The sequence below is a fragment of the Phoenix dactylifera genome, chromosome 14, assembly GCF_009389715.1.
Source record: "Phoenix dactylifera cultivar Barhee BC4 chromosome 14, palm_55x_up_171113_PBpolish2nd_filt_p, whole genome shotgun sequence".
In the NCBI taxonomy this organism is placed as follows: Eukaryota; Viridiplantae; Streptophyta; class Magnoliopsida; order Arecales; family Arecaceae; genus Phoenix; species Phoenix dactylifera.
The window spans coordinates 17,337,229-17,357,421 of NC_052405.1; the positions used below are offsets into that span (position 1 = coordinate 17,337,229).

Genomic DNA, 20,193 nt, shown 5'->3' on the forward strand with positions numbered 1-20,193 from the left:
ACCTTACGTTTTAATTATTTTTTTAACATTAATATAATTATGATTTAATAAAGGCAATCGCATTTTTGGCAATTATTTTAGTTGTTCTTTAACTGAATGACAATATAAGCTAGGAGGGGTCATAATTACATACAATGAGAATGGGCCTGAACCATATGCAAATGGAAAGTGTGATGGACAAAGCATATGCTGAGGATGTCATTTACCAAGTGTTTATGTATTTTTAGGAACATTGAATTCACTAAAAAATATTTAAAGAATATAAACAACACTAGCCTGCATTGCTTTTTTTTTTTTTTTGCTAAAAAAAAGAAAAGGGGGGAGGAAGGGACAAGCCCACCTCCATGTAGCAACCCTCACGGACCCCCGCCCCACCAGGAGAGTATTCGATGTGGGCAGAAATGGCTGTGTGTTGGGCACCCCGACCGATTTTACTCATACCCTCCCCAACCTTGGGCCTGGCCCAGCTACCCCTCTGGGCTTCGGCTCAAATCCCACGTGGGAATACGTCATACCTGATACCACTAAAGCTACTAGAGGTCCAATAAGCATTCCTAGGCCCTATGTTCAAGTAGTGGCCGAAGCTACATTTTAATCGACGGCGCAGCTACTCGAACTTAGAATCATGAGGATAGAAAATACGCCTAGTACCACTAAGCTACCACCCTGGTGGCCTAGCCTGCATTACTTCATCCTGTTCCTTCCTTCTTTGAATAATTTTCTACATTTCATTAGAGAGAGATTAAGTAAAAGAGAGCAGAGACAATTTTAATGTCTTACATAACATATCAATTTTGGAAGGCCAGAAATGATTGCATATTTCAAAATATTGTTAGGAGTCCCCAGAATGATCTTAATAAGAGCTTGAAGCCAAGCACATAAATCCATAAATGTTACTACCCCAAAGGAAATCTTGATAGCTGGAGAAAACTATGGCTCCTTGTTTGTAGGCTATGCATTCCTTCAAAGAATTTATTTCACTTGGAAGCTACCAACCCTAGCGTCTTCGAAGTTAATTTTAATGGTAGTGCTCTGAGTGAGGAAATTGGGGGAAATAGCTTGTTATTAGAACTATAAGTGGAGCTTTGGTTGATATTAGAGACACATAATCATGCTTTTTTTTGATGTTCATGCCACAAATGATCAACATTGGTACATCATACATGTTGGACTTAATTAGATCTAAATTTATTACTAGCATCCATCCAATCAAATGCCAAACAAAATTTTTGTCATGTATCCCAGGCATGTCCAAGACCTATACTTATTAGCCATCTTCAAATAAAGCCCAAAACTTTTATAAACTTTGGATCATCTAGTTTTATGCTAAAAACTATATGCAGAAATTTCTATAGAATACGAACCGATACCATTTTGGGAGGCCTGTATAAATTATCTAAATTGAATTAGTATGTAATCCTTACACTTGATCAAAGTAGGCATGTAATAGGGCAAGATCTAATAAGAAGCAGATTAAAAACATCTTGTTTGGCAAAATGCTATTTAGTCATATGTGGCAATACAACACGGCATACATTTAAAGATATATAACATGCAAATAAAAATATTTTATGCATGAAAACTAGTCAAGAGATAAATATCATGGCCCATTCATATACTAAAAATTATTAAAAAATTGCAAAGCAAAAATCATTATTAAAAATTTAGAATAAGCTATGGATGCATAAATCTGATTCTAGAACTCAATCCAAGGCGCTGATACTACTTTGATTGAATTCTGGAGAACCTCAGAGTACTTACATTGGAAGATAGAGATCTTTCATTCATGACATTTGCCACATATGAAATATACATGACAGGTAAAATAAATTATACCTGCCCATAATATTAAATCTGATGCAAATCTTTGCGTTCCCAGAAGATGCTAAAGCCGCAAAAATACATGATCATTATGAAACTATTATCTATAATTATTCAGTCCATGCCGATTTTCAGCCACACCGGTAGCTTTTTTATTATTATTATTTTTTTATGTGTGCTAAGACGGATGGATTATACCTGATGAGTACGGATACGCTCAATAAAATAAAAAAACAAAATACCTCAAAGTGCTAGGGGGCAACTCTCCATCACCAGTCTACAGGGTACTATCGAAATGACTAGCTATATAAGTAGCCACCCAATCCACAAACCCCTTAGCTTTATGGAACATAAGTTTGGTCTGAAAGGCTTCTCCATCTCTCATCATTGTCTAGATATCTCGGAGCAAAGAGTGGGCACAACCATTGCTTCTCGGGCCCCCCACCGCACCAAGCCACCAATAGGCTTTGAGTCACTAAAAATCACAAAACTAAGAGGATGAGTTGCTAGAATCCTTTTGGCTTCTCTCTTCCTCTCATTCCTCTAAAAATATATTCTAATAATCTAATAAATTATATTAAATAACTAATTTTAATAATTAAATTTTTATTGTATACTAAATAAAAAATATTATTAATATTTGTTGTATATTAAGTAATAAATTTTAATAATTACTGAGTATAGGCTGGGCCGAAACCGGACACTCTATTTTGGAGACCCATCGGTCCGATTGAACCATGCGAGTCCCTGATTCGTCCCTTATAACTTCGGCGAGGCTCGTTCTCTTCGTCTGGAAGGAGCGGTCGGCTGAGAGAAACGAAGTGCGAGCGCAGGGCGATCTATCGGCATGAGCGCCAGCACCGCGAGCTACCTCGCCCGGAGGGCGGCGCAGAAGGAGCGCGTGAGGATCCTCTACCGCCGAGCCCTCAGGGACACCCTCAACTGGGCCGTCCACCGCCACCTCTTCTACCAGGATGTACGTCCCCTTCTTCTTCCATCTGATCAAATTCTCGTTTTACCCTATTTTCGCTCTCCCCCTTCTCTATATCTGACTGCTATTAAATCCGATCTAGCTGGCGTCTCAAATGCTTTGTAGGGTGTGTTGTATTCCTCCCTCCCCCCACTCTCTCTTAATATTTCTCTTCTTGCCGGATTTACGCGTTCTAGTTCATTTTTGTTTTCTGATACTTTACCTGTCGACCCCTTATCTGATACAAAGTGTCTTTTTTTTTCCTTTTATTTAAGAAAGAGATGGGATGATCTATTAATTCGTTCACAAGAGAAGAGAAGTGTCTAATGATGGTTAAAAGCTCCGGGTGTTCTGTCTCCAATCCAGTTTTTGTTTATCCCTTTTAATTGTAGCTCATGCTATTCGGTTTTGTTCAAGTTCTTCTGTGGCGTCTGACATTGTGGTACCGTGGGTTTTAATCTGTTAAATTTTTTCAATTTTTGTGGAAGAGATCAAACAACCTGTTTGTGTCTTTCTGAACAGTTGTTTCCTCCTGTTGAATTTGCTGCCTTCTGATTTTTTGTATTTTAGTCTGGTGTAGAACTGGAGATTATCTTGGCTTACCACTGAATTTTGTGTAAGACCTCATTCTGTATTATTGCTGGGCCACAACTGGAAATATTGCAATTGCCAATTAATATATTATATATGAGAAACAATTGTTTGCTTTGCTCATGCTGTATTCCCTTTTCAGGCATCTAGACCTAAGAGAAAAATTTGAGGCCAACAAGCATGTGGTATGTTCCTGTTTTCTCTAGTTTTTTTCTCTTTTATTTATTAATTAATATGGAATCAGGTTGCCTACTGGTTTCATTATTTTGGCAATCCTGACCATTACCTCCGTTGGTTGTCATATTTGTTTTTAGAACTTGAAAATGTAATATCTTACTCGACTTGTCAATTAGAAAGAAAATCCATGATGAACATGCATTGTCCTTTGCGTTGTAGAAGGGATAGGCTATTCCATGGATACGTCTTCCTTGGTGTGGTTGGAGAGGTAAAAGTGTGGAATAAAATGAATGCATCGGTTTTCACCAATGAATTGGATTTTATCATAATAACATAATTTCCCTCTCCTTTTGTTGTGTTTGAAGAGTTGATTAAGGCACAATAGTAATTGGAAGGGATAAGTTTCCTCTACTCCGTGGGATACTCTATTCTGCTACAATGGCATAAATAGAATTTATCCCTTCCTCTCTTTGCTCACTTTTTGCACTTATCCGAACAGCCTATTCCAGGGTGCTTTTGGGGTGTTTGGCTGGATATCACCCCTCTTATCCCCTTTACCAAATGCAGCCTTAGGGCCCCATCCTGTTGTAAGGAACATGTGGGGAGTGAAGCGCAAAAACAATTGCTTCAAACATTCTCAAATTTATTGCTAATCGAGTAGCTTTTAGTTTCTATTTTAGTATGTATGGCTTTTAGGTTAGTTGTGAAAGAAAATAAGAGGGTGATTTCAATTCATGTGAATAGTACGTGCCTTGCTAGGAGTTCTGGTAGAGGTTCGTAGTTGGTCAATTAGTAGGATTCTAGGGGATTTCAATATATTTCTGTAGGAATTCTATTCGACTCAAATGAGGAAGCTTTAGGGATCGGTTGAGTCGGTCAAGATCATAAGGGCTAGTTGAAATATTATTGCATAATGGAATTTTTATGAGGGAGTAAAGAAACATTTTGTCTTATTCCTCTCACTTATCACTTAGGCCTTGTTTGGGTGCCCTGGTTAAAGATTCTAGAGAATGAAAATTCTCTAGTAACAGAGTGATGCATCACACTAATATTCCATGAAAATTTTACTTTGGAATCCCATATTCTTAACCATTTGGGTGATTTAAAAAAAAAAAATCTTGGTGATGCTGCTTCAGCTCAAAATTCTCTCATTTACCGATCTTGTTCCTCCATTCAAGCCAACCCAAATCATCATTCGTCACAAAAATCACTAGTACTGTCCATGACCATCACCATGGTCATTACCACCACAATAGACACCACCAACATTGCCCATCAATATAATTAAAACCGCTACCACCATCGCCATAATTGCCACCATCAAAATCACTACTTCCATGAGCACCACCACCGTTGTCATCACAACCACCACTACTACCGTCACCAAGACCACCATCACCATCATAGCCACCACAACCACCACAATATCCCCACAACTACCACAACCATCACAACTACCACAATCACCCCCACCACAACCATCACCATTGCAACCACAATCATTGCATGACCACCACCACCATAGCCACCATGACCACCACCCTCGCTACCACAATAACCATGATCACCACTACCACCAGCACCACTATTTCTACCAGCATAACTACCACAATCACACCCATCATCATGACCTATATTGTCACTACGACCACCAATATTATCAAGACCAGCACCACCACCATTGCGACCACTGCCAAAGAGTGGGAATTGGGAGGTGTTGCTGCAGGGGGTTAGATCGTCCAAGAGATGAGGTGGAGGAGGAAGATAGAGATTAGGACGTACATGGAGCGCTTGGGTGGGGGCGGGCTGTGGGGGTTGTCGGCCAATGGTGCAGTGGTAGCCATTCTCAGTGGTCGGGTTGGGTTGGGTGAAGAGAGAGTTGCTATCACTGTTGTGTCATTGGTGGAGCTTAGCAGTCAGTGTGATGTAGGGCCAAGGCAGAAAAGGGAAGAAGAAAAGAGGGTTGGGGTTGTGGGGGTGGGCTCATGGAGTGGGAGGAGTCATGTGGGTTGATGTCGTGATGAGGGCAGCCCTGATGGAAAAAAATTGCTGGAAAACTTTACGGAAGTAGGAGTGAGGAAGGAAAATACTCTGGAATTAGGGTTATTTCAGGGTATTTTCTCCTGCCAAAAGTCATATTCGGGTGCTACTTTGGAAATTTTTATATTGGGCAAAAACAGTCCAAGAGTATTTGCCTAAACTCCAGTAATTTAAGGTACCCAATCAGGGTCTTAATCTTCTACTTCATATCTTAAATCTGTTATTTATGTCTGTTCCTTTCTCTCTATTTTATTATGTCTTGACAGTTAATCATATTGCTGCAATTATTTAGTGAACAGTTCTGTTCAAATTGCTTAATACATTTGTCTAGAAGATTTGTGGACTAGTCATAGTCTAAGATTTTGGACTTTGTAATTGTTATTGTTATTCTTCTTTATTGCGTATGCTATTAACCCTTAAAAGTTAGACCCAATTGTTTGAGTCTGTGGTCCAATAAAACCTGCAATCCTTGCAAGCTATTTCACTATCCCTTAATTGTACATTAGATTGGCACTAAATGGGTTTCCAGGGTCTATTAGACTCCTTATAACAATTAGTGCAGGTTTAGATCAGCAATCTATCAACCAATAATCCTCGATTTGCGCTCTATCATGTTCCGTGAAACTGACGGCAAGCATAAAACTGAGCCTAAACCCCAGGACTTCTGCACTTTTAGGTTCTCCACACATTGCAGAGTATCCCTGTTTGGTCCCGCATCTTTTTTTTACTGAATATGGCCACAAATATCCTCGATGTCTACATATGACACTTGATGAAAGCTCCACATATATCCTCATGGGTAATTTGAATGCAGCTACATAGTATGGAGCTAGAGGTCTGCAAAAATCCTCGTTGATAATTTGAATAAGACCAAAAAAACCTAAATAGAGATCCATATATATCTTTCAAGTACGATGTTGCTTCTAGATTTGAAATTCTACAAATGCCTTATGGAACAATTCTAAGAAACGATATGGATGTAGAAGACATTGTAATATGTATAAAATTACAAGTATGCATTTTGAAATAGAAACTGAAATGCTCAAACTAACATAATATCAAATTTCCAAAGAAGAATAACTGAAAAGTGTTGGCAGCTAATTGCAAATTTTCAAAATTCAGAATGTCTTCAAAATTGAATCTGATCAAGGCATTCAAAATTTCTGAATATATCCTGTAATTTGGAAACTGAGTTAAGTTTTAGGATTTTAAAAACGACACCTAGATTGGATAAAGTTCAAAAATACAAACATCTCAAAATCGTGGTAAAAATCTTACAAAGACAACCCTAAATTTTAGAAAGAATATTTGGGATAGAATTTGAACAACAATAAGCTTCAAAGAGGCTCCGACACCCAAAGAACCAAGCAAACCTTAAAATTCAATGACATACAAGTAGTTACTTATGATTTGATGCTAAAGGAAAGCAATGAAATCCTTGCTTCCATACTCTCTCAAAAGTTTTATCATGTTCTTCCTTTTTGCCATAACTTGCTGCCATTGGCCTTTATTACTGGCATGAAAGGGCAGTGATCATTAGGGGTGCACATGGGTTTGGGTCATCTTGAAATTGTACTGTACCAGCCTTGTTGGATTGGTTTGATTTGGGTTCCTGGTAGGATCAGGTTAATTCTGGTTCCAATTTTTAGAAACCCGTTCAGAGTGTTTTGGGTTTGGGTTAAGGTGTTGTTAAGAATAACTTGGACCCAGCCAACCTGGTCCATATAGATACATATGTATGTATATATGAAGTTTATTATAATGGTATTGATTTATATTATATAATATATGGTCGGATAGATTCCTGATTTAAGATTTTGGTTAGCTATTGCTTTTCTTGAAGAGAGTATTGAATTATTATGGTTGCTGTTTGTATTATTTATATTCTATTTTTATAAATATTTTGAATTGTCGTTATAATATGCCTTTGAATATTATATAATTATTTTTTTTGTAAAGCTTCTATCATTAATTTGTTTTGTTGAATAAAATCAATAGTTTATTTGCTTTGTGGGATCCAACAACCGAATAGAACCAACTTGATTTTCATTGGTCAGGTTGGATTGGTTCCGATGTTGATTGGTTTGATCAGGTTCCAAAAGTTAAGAACCTACCGGATTGGGTCACTATTGGGTTAGCCTCTAACTCTAACCAACCCAACCAGTGCGCGCTCCTAGTTATTATGCCTTAACATTGCTAAATGTCAATGTTCCAAAAAGAAAATCTAGTCATTAGTTTCCAAGATATCATCTGTTACAGTTCTAACCTGACATAGTGCATGAGCAGAATGGTTTCGTATTTCAGTCTCTTGCATGCATATATTCCTCCAAGTATATGACATATTATTTGTATATGACATATTATTATGGTACTCTGAAACTTTTCAGTCTTTATAGATTCCTTCCATTTCCATCAACACCTTTCCTGGCCATCATATAGGATATTATTTAGAGCCCTATTCAGTATCACAAAAGACAATATTGTTTCTGTAGTGCTGCCTATTCATGGAGGCTGTAATGATGCAATTTGGAATTTAGTTATTTAGATAGTTGAATTATTTCCAGTCTTTTATTTTCAATTTTTGTACTATTTTTGTATTTTTTTTAGCTTTTTTCCTACTGATCTTTGGAGTGATAATGCCAATCAAATCAGTGCTTATATTTTATGATTTAGCTGGCAGTTTTTTCCTTCTTTAGTAACCCTAAACAGAATCAAATTAGGTTGTCAATAGGTAGCCCGTTGATTTGGCTTTGGTCATTTCTATTTCTGTTCTCATAAGAGTCCTACAGATGGAAGAAGAATGGGTTGGTTAACATTATTTAAGAAGACATGTCTCTGGTTGTTTTGCTGAAGTTAATGGAACTAAAAATTACATGACTAAAATAGATGACATTGTAGGGGCCATTGCTTGGAGTATTGGTAAAAGGTTTGAGCTGACACAAGGTCGAGAAACCAATACCGGGCACCATACCGGTTTTCCGATGGGACGACTCGGTATGAGCCATGTCGGGCCTGTACCAAGAGAGGGACCGTGGGAGAGAAAAAGAGTAAGAGAGATCGAGCGGGGAGGAAGGGCTGGAGGAGGGTGGCGGAGTGTCGGAGGAGGCTAGCGGAGGCCGCGGGAAGTGAGGCTGCTGCCATTGCCCTGTTTCGAACGACATAGGGGTTGGCGACAACGTTAAAAAATTTTATTTTTTTAAGTGAAGTCGACAAATCTCTTGCCGACTTCACTTAAAAATCGTGATTTCTTTTAAGGCCGCGGCCGGACCCTATTTCGTTCGAAATAGGGGTCAGCGGCCGCGGCTTCGCTTCTGGCGGCCGAGGCCGGCCTCCGCCGGCACTCCGCCAGCACTCCGCCTTCTCTCTCTCCCTCCCTCTCCTGCTAGGTCTCTCTTTCCTTCTCTTTCTTCGGCTCGACAATGGATTCTATTGTCGGAACCATACCGGTGGATTCGGGACGGCCGAAACCGCCCTGTTCGGGACGGTTCCGCCGACCCTGGGCTGATATGCACAATGGCATGATCCGGAAAGCCACTTTATGGAAAGAAAAAGCCAAAAGTTAGGTCTGTCCATAGTCCACCCCATCTAGAATCTTGGATTGCTAGGACCATAACTGGGTAATGGCCTCTATAAAATAGATGATAGGTCTTTTCTCTTCTTCTTCTGCTGCTGCTGCTTGTTCTGCGTTATCTTCTTCTTCTTCTCTTTAACTCTTCTTTTTCTTATTTGTTACATTGTTATAACAGGTTTCTGCTGTACCAAACCAGATTCATTTAAAATCCAGATCTGATATAGATCTAAAGTTTTCTTTTTTGGCCTCCTAACAAGTTAAAAAAAGGGCAAAGTGAGGACATTGTTTAGATTAAATTAAATCTGCACTTGATCAGCTAGTGCTTGTTCTTTTGTAACCTCCAAATTAGTAGCAAGGCGCCATCAGAAAGGATATCAGAGCAAATTGATCCATGCAACAAACATGCCGGAAGAGACCTTCAGAAACTCTAATATATATCCATTTCCATGCATAAGAATAAAAGATAATGGAGTTCCAGAGATGAAAGATTCACACACTTTGAAGCTTTCTTGCAGCTAAAACAACATATATTTGAAGTTCATATGTTGACTTAATCTAGGTCTGATCCGGCCAGAACATAATAGAAGACATTCAAAGGGAATTCTATTGTTTCAAGGTGAATATGTCAAATAAAGAATCAGTTTAAGTACAGGATGGGAAGATCACGGAACTAATGGATGTGATAGAATTGGAAGGTGACAAGGATCCATGAAGCCAGGAATCAGTTTTTGTAGATTTGATGTTTTTTAGATTCCTTAAACAAAGATTTGCCATATAAGGAGCATTCAGTTGAGACCAGGATCTAGATGGTTGAAATTATTGTCAGTTTTAGGCTTTTTTCTCAAGTTTTATATTATTTTCATATTGTTTTTTCAGTTGTCTGTCTTGGACTTTTGGAGTTCTTTCATTCAAATTGACATTCCAATAGTCCATTGTTTTGGTTGGCAATTTTGTTCCTTGTTTAGGAGCCCTAAAGGGACTTGAATTAGGTTGTCAGTTAGTTGTCATCTAGTATTTATATGGAAGGATTTTATTTGCAGATTTAGTCAGTTTTCTTTCTATTTCTCAAGAGCCATATGAGGAAAGGAAAAGTGGGTCATGTTATTGAAGGGGTTATATGGCTAGTTGTTTTAGGAAAGTGAACCACAGGTCTTCTTTCTCTTTCTTTCTTCCTTCGATTCCTCCTATTTTTCTTCTTCTTCATTCACTTTTTATTGTCCATTTCTAATTTTTTGCATTGTTTTGATAGGTTTCTGCTGCACTAAAGCAGATCCATTTGAAATTCAGATTGAATATTGATTTAAAATATGGTTCGCCGTACCGGCCTGAATCGGATGGTACGAGGCATACCATACTGTACTGGTTCGGTACTGGTACCCAATACGGAAGGCGTACCGATATTTGGTATGCCGAAAGAATTTCATACTGTATTGTACCGACACAGTGCTTGTGTGGTATTGGTATGGGGTCTGGTATTGAGACAGTGATCGTTGATTTAAAAATTCATTTCTTATGCTTAGCAAGTTAAAAAAGATAAAATGCAGGAATTTTGATTCACATTAATCTAAATCTGCAGCAATCAGCTACTAGTTCTTTGTAGCATCTAGATTAGCAGCAGGCTACATCAGATATGCTTGAAAATATTTTGTAAGGAACTAAATATTCATTTTATGAATTTCCTGTAACTAATCTTTTGCTTTGTTATATTAAGTAGGTTTTTTTACACTAAACTACATTTTGCTGGATTATGTTTTGTCTTTTTCATGTACTATTTTTCAAATTGCTTCTTAGAGAACAAATGGTGTTTATACACAAATATCTTGTTATCATATTAACATTGTTTAACTTTTAAGCAAGCTTTAAGGTGCTATCCATCGTGGGTGGTACCTCAATCCTGGTTTGAAGTAATAAGACATATCGGTCTCTAACTTTTTTATTTTCTTTTGCTTTTTTGAGTCTTTTCAAGTTGTAAACTAGTTGTTTCATATGATTCAAGTAGATGCCTACTTGATAACACTGTGATGCTTCAAAATATCTAGAAAAGGAGAGATTATCCTGAATGGTTATACATAATTTTTTCAATTACTAGACTGGTAAATTTGCAGGAGGATCTAAACACCATTGATAGGCTTATTGATGAGGGAGAAGCAGCATATGAGAAGTGGCAGCACCCTGATCCTTACATTGGTAATTGTTGTTTAAAAGTCTTATTGCACTTTTAAATCTTTCTTCTTCTTTTTTTGTTGATAATGATGATATTTTCTCAAGTATCTTTTCTAGCTTTGTACAATGCATACGGAAGAACTTATTTTCCTTCTTTATGTTTTTTTCCGCCCCCCTTTTTTTCTAGGGTATGGTTACTATATCTGATGAATATCCTATAATATTCATCCTTCTTCACATGCTGTTAGCATGTATTATTTTATTGTGTTCTTTACTTGCATACTTTTCTTTTAATGGAGGTTGTATATATGCCGACTGTGGAGTATTGGTGCAATATTTATCAGAAAGTACATTGTGGCTTCACAGTCATTAATGAATGTGTGAGAAAGAGGGATTCCATTGTACGATAATGATTTATAAGCTAGAATGAGCAAAATGCAGCTTAGCCTTTATCAGCCAAAAGTAAATATGTGCACAACAAATCAGGTGTTATTGGGTTTTACTTTCCTATCCATTTTCTTGCTTTCCTTCTGGTTTTCTTTCCTTTCTTTCTCCTAATGGCAAGCTATTCCAATATCAGCTTTTCCTTAATTTCTAGAGAAACTTCCCTTTGGCTGCTCCTTTCCTGGCTAAGTTTGCCTTGTTTTGTAAATTGACACCATTTTACAGAGGATTGGATCAGGCATTGCAGCCATGATTAGAAAATAAAATAAAAATAAAAAAGAGAAGAGAAGGGATGAAACATTGAATGGAATACGAATATTATGTCTCTAACTGCAGAATGCAACGCTTGAACATGTCACTTAATAATAATCTGAAACTGGAAGATTATTAATAGAATTGTGCTAAATATTTTCGAGAATAACTTTAAGCTTGTGATAAAAGTAATTAATCATCAATGCTTTCTGAATATATGGCAAACATGCAATGTTTAAATCCTCTTTTTTTACCAAAAGAAATCATCTTTCTGAATTTTTATTTGGATTTTCTGATTAAACAAACTAGTCTTCTAGAAAGTAATTATTAGGGTGGTCATGATTTTCATTATTTATTTCATGCTTGATTTTCACCAAAATTTCAGAAGAAGAAGCAATTCAAGACTGATCAAGCATGTTTTAGCTTGATTATTTGCATCTTATGACAAATGCTATAACATCATTGATCTCTATACAGAGCCCATTAAAATTCACTAGAAAGTTGACAAATAATATCTCAGTATATGTGGTGACTTATTCTTAGTATAAACACAAGCATGTATAAATAAGGCTTAAATACATTGCCTGCCAAAATCTTCAGCCCCTCCTCTCTCTCTATGTTATTTTCTTATCTTCACTTTTTCTCTATGGATTTTGAAAATATTTTGCTGGCAACATGTCATTCCTAGTTTTTGCTTCTAGTGGAAAGACTTTGGGGGATGTTTTGTAATGCTTAACCCATCGAATACCTCTTGCATGCTCCAATTCTAATATGCCTTCTACTGTCATAAAGCATTAGTAAGTTCCCATGAGCTTTGATTCTCAACTAAAGTACATTTTTTCTAACCAAATATACCACTGTTTGTTTTCCTGTCTTACATGGAAGAGGGAAAAAGATAAACCATTTATAATGTGCTGCAGATGATGTTAACCTTGTCAGCAATATTTTTCACTTTCCATGATTTGCATGGGCATTTGCATGGTGTAGAATCTGAACCCTGCTTTCTAATTGACAATATCATCCCTTCAGACGCTATTTCTCTATGGTGGGATGCTGCACATTTTGTTTGTCATTAGTCATTACCATATGAGTTCTAAACCCGATAGTGGCCCTTTTGTAGGGTAATACAAATATACTTGGCTAGCTTAAGTGCTTTTTTTAAAGAAGAATATTTTGAAAGAGAAAGGGCTTTTCTCTCTGGTTCTTTATCTGTAGCATGAATGGTTGGGTTGCCTTGTTCTCTACAACTAAATTACAGACAGATTTCTTCCATTATGATTGTGATAGCTCTGCACATCCTGGACCTTTCTATCTTTCATGTGGTCATCTTCTTTTTCCACTGTTTAATGGGATTCAGTACAGCACCTTCTCCACATGCCTTAAAAGTATTTACTAGAAGAAAAAGTACTTCTGGATCACAAACTATAGGTCCAAAACATACGGAGATTGTTTGCAGTAGCCCTCTCTAAGCTGGTCTGAGTATAAAGCAATGTGACAATTATGATTTGACGATTCCAACCATAAAAAAGCGATGTGATAATTGATTGAACTTATGCAATAGCTGCTAAAATGTATGTTTTAGTATCTTCCCATGAGGCTTCACCCTATGGTTGTAGTCTTATTCCATCAACTGACTTTTTGCAGTCTTTGTTCTGATGCATGCTACTTTTAGTCATAGAGTTAATCCAGGTGGCATGACATGTCATGCATGGTAAGTACGATGCTAGTGCCTTAACAGCATGTGGCATGGGCATGGTATTGATTGATTGTGTGTAGTATTTGGGATGTTGCCCATGCCAGTTGTGCCAAGTATTTGAAGCACTGACACAGCACAGTATTTGGTACCATCACCTGTCCAGCACACCTCAGGCAGACAATACATATATCCTTGATTTTAATATTGTCTTAAATTGATTATGCGATATCTATGTAGTGCAATTTGATTTGTATTATTTTGCTTGATTTGCAGTTCCCTGGGCTCCTGGTGGCTCCAAATTTACACGAAATCCACCACCACCTACTGGGGTAAGATATTGCTTTAATATGCAAAAATCTACTGTGTCATTCTTTGAGTCCCTTGTTGGTTGCTCTACTACATGACTTAGCTTACTCATGTCGACATATCATATGTAAATATATTTCATATTCAATATTTATTCCTTAGAGAATGCTTGCATGCTCATGCTGGGATAGGCATTGCTTTTATTGAGGTTTGAGATTCTTGCAAGCATCACAATTGTGCATATGTGATTGATAATGCGCATTGGGTAATTTACAATCTTACAGGCAAGTTACTTTTTATCTCAATTCTTTTTTTTTTTCCGAAAGAGGAACTTCTTTGATGATTCAGAACATTTCTGAACTTCATACTTATGCTTTAATGTAATAGTGCAAGCATATCCGAAGTTGTTCAAGACTGTTTAATTGGAAACCCAACAGGGTTGTAATACACCACAAATGCAACCTGCAATATCAGCCTCTTACATGTGCCAAATGCATTTGAAGATCAAGTATTCGCTCAATTAGATTTTCAAATGGATTTCATATTAAAGAGATTTTGAGTTGCTTCTTGTTGTTGTTCATTTCTCAATCCTTTGGTTGCCACTACAAAATGCTGCACATACAATATTCTTGCCATTTTTCATTTTAAGTGGTGTTCTCAGCAAGAGCGATAGGATGGCATGTCTTCTTTGGCTAGAAGGTAGACTCAAGAATCTGCTTTTGAACTAAAAAATTGCCACCTTGAATTTATTCGGTTTATATAAATCTTTTTATAAAAAAATTTGAGAAACCTTTTGACTACTGTTCAATAATGATGAGATGAATAACCGACAACCAGGAGACCGTTTGTTTAGGTGAAAAGGATAATTAAGGGGAGAAAAGAATGAATGAGAGGGGAGGAAATAGCTTCAACAAGTTTCAAGGAATACTCAATTTCTAGCAGCACCCAAATCTTCAATCACAAAATTTAAAAACCTAAATCACTGCATTGTATACTTGATATTCTCAAAGCATGTTTGGAGTTCATTTCCATATTGATTTTATCAATCTGAAAATGCTCAGCAAGTGCTCTGCAGTGCTGCTGACATTCAGGTGGCTCGTGTACAACACTACTAGCTGTCACATAAGTACTTGAATTTAGTTCGTTAAGGTTAACATTTTACTTGGTAGGAGAGTTTACTGGATATGAACACTGTGAATTGCTTTTGTCGTGTGATTTTGACTATTGTTTTTATTTTTCTGCGAGGATAGTTGAATGGCATATGTGCACAAAAAATTATTGTTTTCCCCTTTTTTTGGAGGAGAACATGCATGTAACCATAAAAACAATATTTTATGACTTGTGACATTTGTTTGCTGCCACTTTTTTTTTTTTTTTTTCAGTTTATAAGTTTGTTAACATTATGTTATCTCTGGTGCAGATTGAGATTGTTTTATGACTATGGCAAAGAGGACCACTTGAATTAGAATCACATCTTTGCAAACAAAGCTTAAAAATTCTAGAAGTGCAGAGACATCCATCCATTCCCGTTTCTCATCTGTTTGGAATCAATAATTGTCTCATGAATAAGTAAAACTATACATCACATGTCGTATATTCGTGATGTCGTGAATATTTGCATGAAGATTTGGGAACTCTCTCCATTTACTAGGGCAACCAGTATTGAATCGCATTTGCGCCTTAATCATGTGCTTGGTGGAACTGGTTTACCTTGCCACTGTTGGTGAGTGCTCCTGCTACCCCTGCACTGATGGTGCTTGCAGTGCCTGCATGCATGATGTACATGTAGATGAGTGCGATACACCGGGGTGCACATCACACAGATCACCATCTGCATCATGGTGGCATTGTGATGGCAGACCGAGGCAAACTGGTTCAGTTTTCAGGATGTTGTGAAAGGAAGCTTAACTAGTTACTTCAGGAAAGGATTCTGAAGCGTTAGTATTTTTGGGGCAGCAGGTATATTGCTAGGCATGCTGTGGCGTGATTAAAGGCTAGTCCTACTGAATTGCATGAAAGTTTATTTTAAGCCAGATCCAATGTCAAGGGTCCTTATCAACTCCGCAGAATTTTACTGGAGGCCTTCAAAGCTGAAAAAAATATGCTAGCTTGCTATCAATCTTTCAGGGAATACACCAGTCCTCATATTAGCTTAGATTTCACTTCCAAATCTACCATATCTAGATTTATCTTTTCCATGCAAAGAAGCGAGGGAGCAACAAGGAACACGTTCTAACTTTGAATTCCATGTGATCTGATATAATTTCTAAAATCAATCATGTAATTTCTTCTCCCTTGAATAATTTCAGTAGGAATTTTCCGCAACAAATCTTTAATTTGTTTGGATGTTGGTATAATTTGAAGTCCAAGAATTTTTCTCCACTTATCTTTTGCTTTCTTTTAATCTAGATTTAAGTCATTAAAAACCCTTTCGATCTCACTCTCCCAAATCACAAGTCCACAAACCATAATTTCCTTTAATCCTTAAAAAGAAAATCCGGGAGGGTGGAGGCTCGGATTCCTCTAGCTTTGCCAATCAGCATCGGTAAACACCACTTGAAGTGGCATTCAATACTGTGACCAAGGAAAGTTTGAAGCCCCAAGTAGCGGGCCTGCTATTTGCTAGGGTAGGCAGTGTAGCCTAAACACCTTTTGCCATTGTACCTTTGGTGCCTCTATCTAGTTTGGAGGCCATTCCAGTATTCATGTATTTGTTGCAATCTTTTAATTTTTTTTTATCTTAAAAATAAAAATGGATGCCTCCAAACACCATCCTCGCATAGGATATCTTAGAGGGACCATCCACAAATTTTAGCTTTCTAGAACTAGTTCCGCGTCTTAAGTTGCTTTTAGATGCAAAAATCTATTTGTTGGAAACTTGGCAGTATAGTAGCTAACATTAGTCAACTTTCAGTTTAACTTGGACCTGAAAAGGAAATTGACAATAGATCTTTGCCATCTAAAATAATTTAACGGTAAGTTTATTTGCCTTCAGATTATGATCTAATGGTAGGATTTCAGCTATTACACTGTGGTTGGACTACACTGGCACTATTTCAATATTTTGGTCATTACTTCATTGTCTAAGCACTGTTTGAGGTGATTAAAGATGAGTTAGGAAGCTTATTGATTCAGTGGAAGTGGTTTGAGATCCTAATCTCATTTGTGGTGATTATAGTAAATTTATATTAGACATGTGAGTCAAGTGGCATCTCATATCCTCCTTTTAAATTATCTGGAAATCATTTGGAGGTTGCTCGGTGGTCTTCTGATGACAGCGAAGATTGCAGGCTTAGCCTGCATAATGAAGGGCGTACTTGGTGATGCTCTAAACATATCCTAACATTCTCCCACTTGGTCTAATCTCCATCATGCCCAACGCTTATTTGGAAATAAATGTGTTACTGTTGTAAAACAAACTTTAAATTTTAAAACAAAAATAATTCAGCACATAAAATATTAGAAAACAATTATATGAGCAGTCACTTTAAAGCTTTTAAAAATAAATAGAAACAAAATTATAAGGTACAATAAGTGTCTCTCTTATACCATGACCAAGTGGATTGAAAGTGAAACCATTAACATGGAATCATGGATGTAGAAGTGTTTCATTTTATGGTCATATTACATTCCATTGTCATAATGTTAGCAATAACACTTTTTCATGGTCTATCATAAACTTTACAGTGGGTTTCTGTAATTGTGGTTAAAATTTCAAATGCACAAACAATTTTGCATGTAAAAAGATGCATCATTAATAGTAAATCTATAAAAGAAAATTTTAAGTACCTAAAACTTTATTGCTAGCAATATTAACTTCCTCTAACCATGTATATCTTTCCATGCAATACCCCTACGAGTGTCATGCTCAACAAACAGAATTGAATTTATCTCCTTGGTTAGTGGATCAACAATCATTAAAGAGGTACAAATATACTATGTGGAAACTATTCTTTTCTTTGCCCTCTCCAACAACTAGATACTTTGAATCAATATGATTGAATTATTTGAACTCCTGTTATTTTCAGATATGTAGACAGCTGCAGAATTAACATTGAAATTAAATCAATAATTATAATACATGGATAAAATTCCACAGCGAGCTAGCTAGTAGAACATGTTAGAATACATTTTTCGATGTAAAAGGGGTATATAGAGAGAGAGACATGGTAATACAGATTATTTTAGAAGTATAAAGAAGACAAAGTCCACATGGTACATATGATTGTCTCCCATGGAAAGGAGGCCTGCATTTGTATGTGATTTCCTTGTCTTTTCAATAGAAAAGAGAAACCTAAGGAATGAAGAAGCACAATCAGCCTTTTATTAAATGAATTATGTTACAATAAATTTTACTGGGCATGTGCAATGCATGCAAGAGAAAGAATAGATAAATGCCATCATGTAAGAGAATTTATTTCCCCTTCTAATTCATATGTTCCCAATTTTAGCTGATATACTCTTACCCTGAACAAAACTTAAAGTGATCAAAATATATATATATATTTTTTAAATGGGTTATGTACGAAGTGTCTTAAGATGGATAATCAGTAGTGCTTTATAACCACCAAAGGCCTAGGACCATGACAAAGCAACACAGATGTGCTATGTTGGAGATGAAGCCGAAGGCAAAGGTCGCTCAGAAGTCCAAATATAAGCCTTATGAGGCAAAACACAGTGAAACTCCAGAAAGTGTCCTACTCTAACAACTATGTTGATGCAAGTCTAAAAGCCTATGCATTAAGATTCAAATCAAGTTTGGTTGGTGATCTCTAGAGAGTCTAGACCATCACACAACCACTGATGGTGGAATATGCAGTACTACTAATTCACAAATGATCAATTAGCTAAACTTTGTAGTGATGGTTGCAAGTTTGAATCACAAGTAAAAGCCAATGTAAAGCCACATAAGAGTCGCTTCGCATTGAAACATGAGATGAGATCACTTCCATTTCATCTAACATTTCATATTGGATTATGTCAACCAAAATCTGGATGATGTAGATGTGTCCCAAAGTTTTAAAGCTATCGTGTTGAAAGTTGCTATTAAACTTGTTGAAAATTATGATTTTGTTATTCCATGACTGATTCAACCAAAACTTGAACTTTAACTACCTTCTAGTGTATTTTTCTCTCTCTATTAGAATAGGTTCAGCCCTCTCTGGAAAATTTCAATCTTCACGTTTGAGAGGGTTCAAAAATAAAGCTTTGGTATACAATACACCTACATCTTTAAAAGATTGCTTATCATAATGCAGTTTATGGGAAAGATGGTGATAATTTGAATACTGGAAAGTTGATATCACATGTCAGTGCTCAGATCAGACTTTCTATCATACTGAATTTCCATGACTCTGATGCCAAATTTTCTATAGTACACCAATAATATTTTCTTCGAGGTGCATGTAAACCCATTCCTTAGCTGCTCAGCAGGAGGCATAACAACCCTATCCAAGTCAGCGTACCTCCTTCAAGGAGGTCATCAAACTGCCATTAGGGCAAGCATGGAAGTTGAATTTTCATTTAAAAAGATTGTCTGTCAGTAGACGTGCCAACATAAGACCTCACACAAAACACAGATAACTGACCTGAAATGTCTGTTCAATATTTTGATGATTAATACTAACCTGATGACCTTGCATGATTCTGAGAAAAATCTGGAAGCAACTCTAGATATTCTTGACATTTCCCATCCGTGGAGGACAAAGTTAATATCTGAGAAAATGTTGATGCCTCGAGAGGAAAGCATCACTCCTTCAATTTTTTCAAGAAAATCTACTGCCCTTTTTACCTCAGCTTTCTCCAGCAAGCAATGAACAATGACATTGAACATGACAGAATATGCAAGACGACCAGATTTTTCCACATGCAAGAGCAAGTCATCCACCTTATCTAACCACTATATTTTTATTAGCCATTTTTCCATTATGCTGAAAGTAAAGACATCTGGCTTCAAATCATTAGGGATAGCGCTGAATAGATTTTTGGCTTCTTGTATCTTACCAGCTTGAAACATCCCAACAATTAGGATAGCAAAAGATCTAATGCTCAGTTTTATTTTGGAAGACAACGTGCCCTGAAATAGCTGCCTAACTTCATCAAAGGCTTTTGCAAAACCATCCAAGATTATGCTAGATCTGTAATGGTCTGGGGATACCCTAG

The 20,193-nt window shown here is 36.9% G+C and overlaps 1 protein-coding gene across 2 annotated transcripts; it reads left to right on the forward strand.

The window, feature by feature from the left end:
• The first annotated feature begins 2,581 nt into the window (after positions 1–2,581).
• On the forward strand, positions 2,582–15,718 carry LOC103709962 (NADH dehydrogenase [ubiquinone] 1 beta subcomplex subunit 9). Of its 2 annotated transcripts, none has more exons than XR_005514937.1 (5): positions 2,582–2,797; positions 3,525–3,567; positions 11,276–11,357; positions 13,999–14,054; positions 15,452–15,718. XR_005514937.1 is itself a non-coding variant. In XM_039133849.1 (5 exons), exons 1-5 carry the CDS (start codon positions 2,669–2,671, stop codon positions 15,467–15,469), a joined length of 324 nt encoding a protein of 107 aa, XP_038989777.1. In that variant the 5' UTR covers positions 2,588–2,668; the 3' UTR covers positions 15,470–15,718. The 2 variants fall into 2 exon arrangements, 1 of the variants encoding a protein (XP_038989777.1); XM_039133849.1 differs by having other exon boundaries at positions 2,588–2,801; positions 3,533–3,567.
• Positions 15,719–20,193: the final 4,475 nt, after the last annotated feature.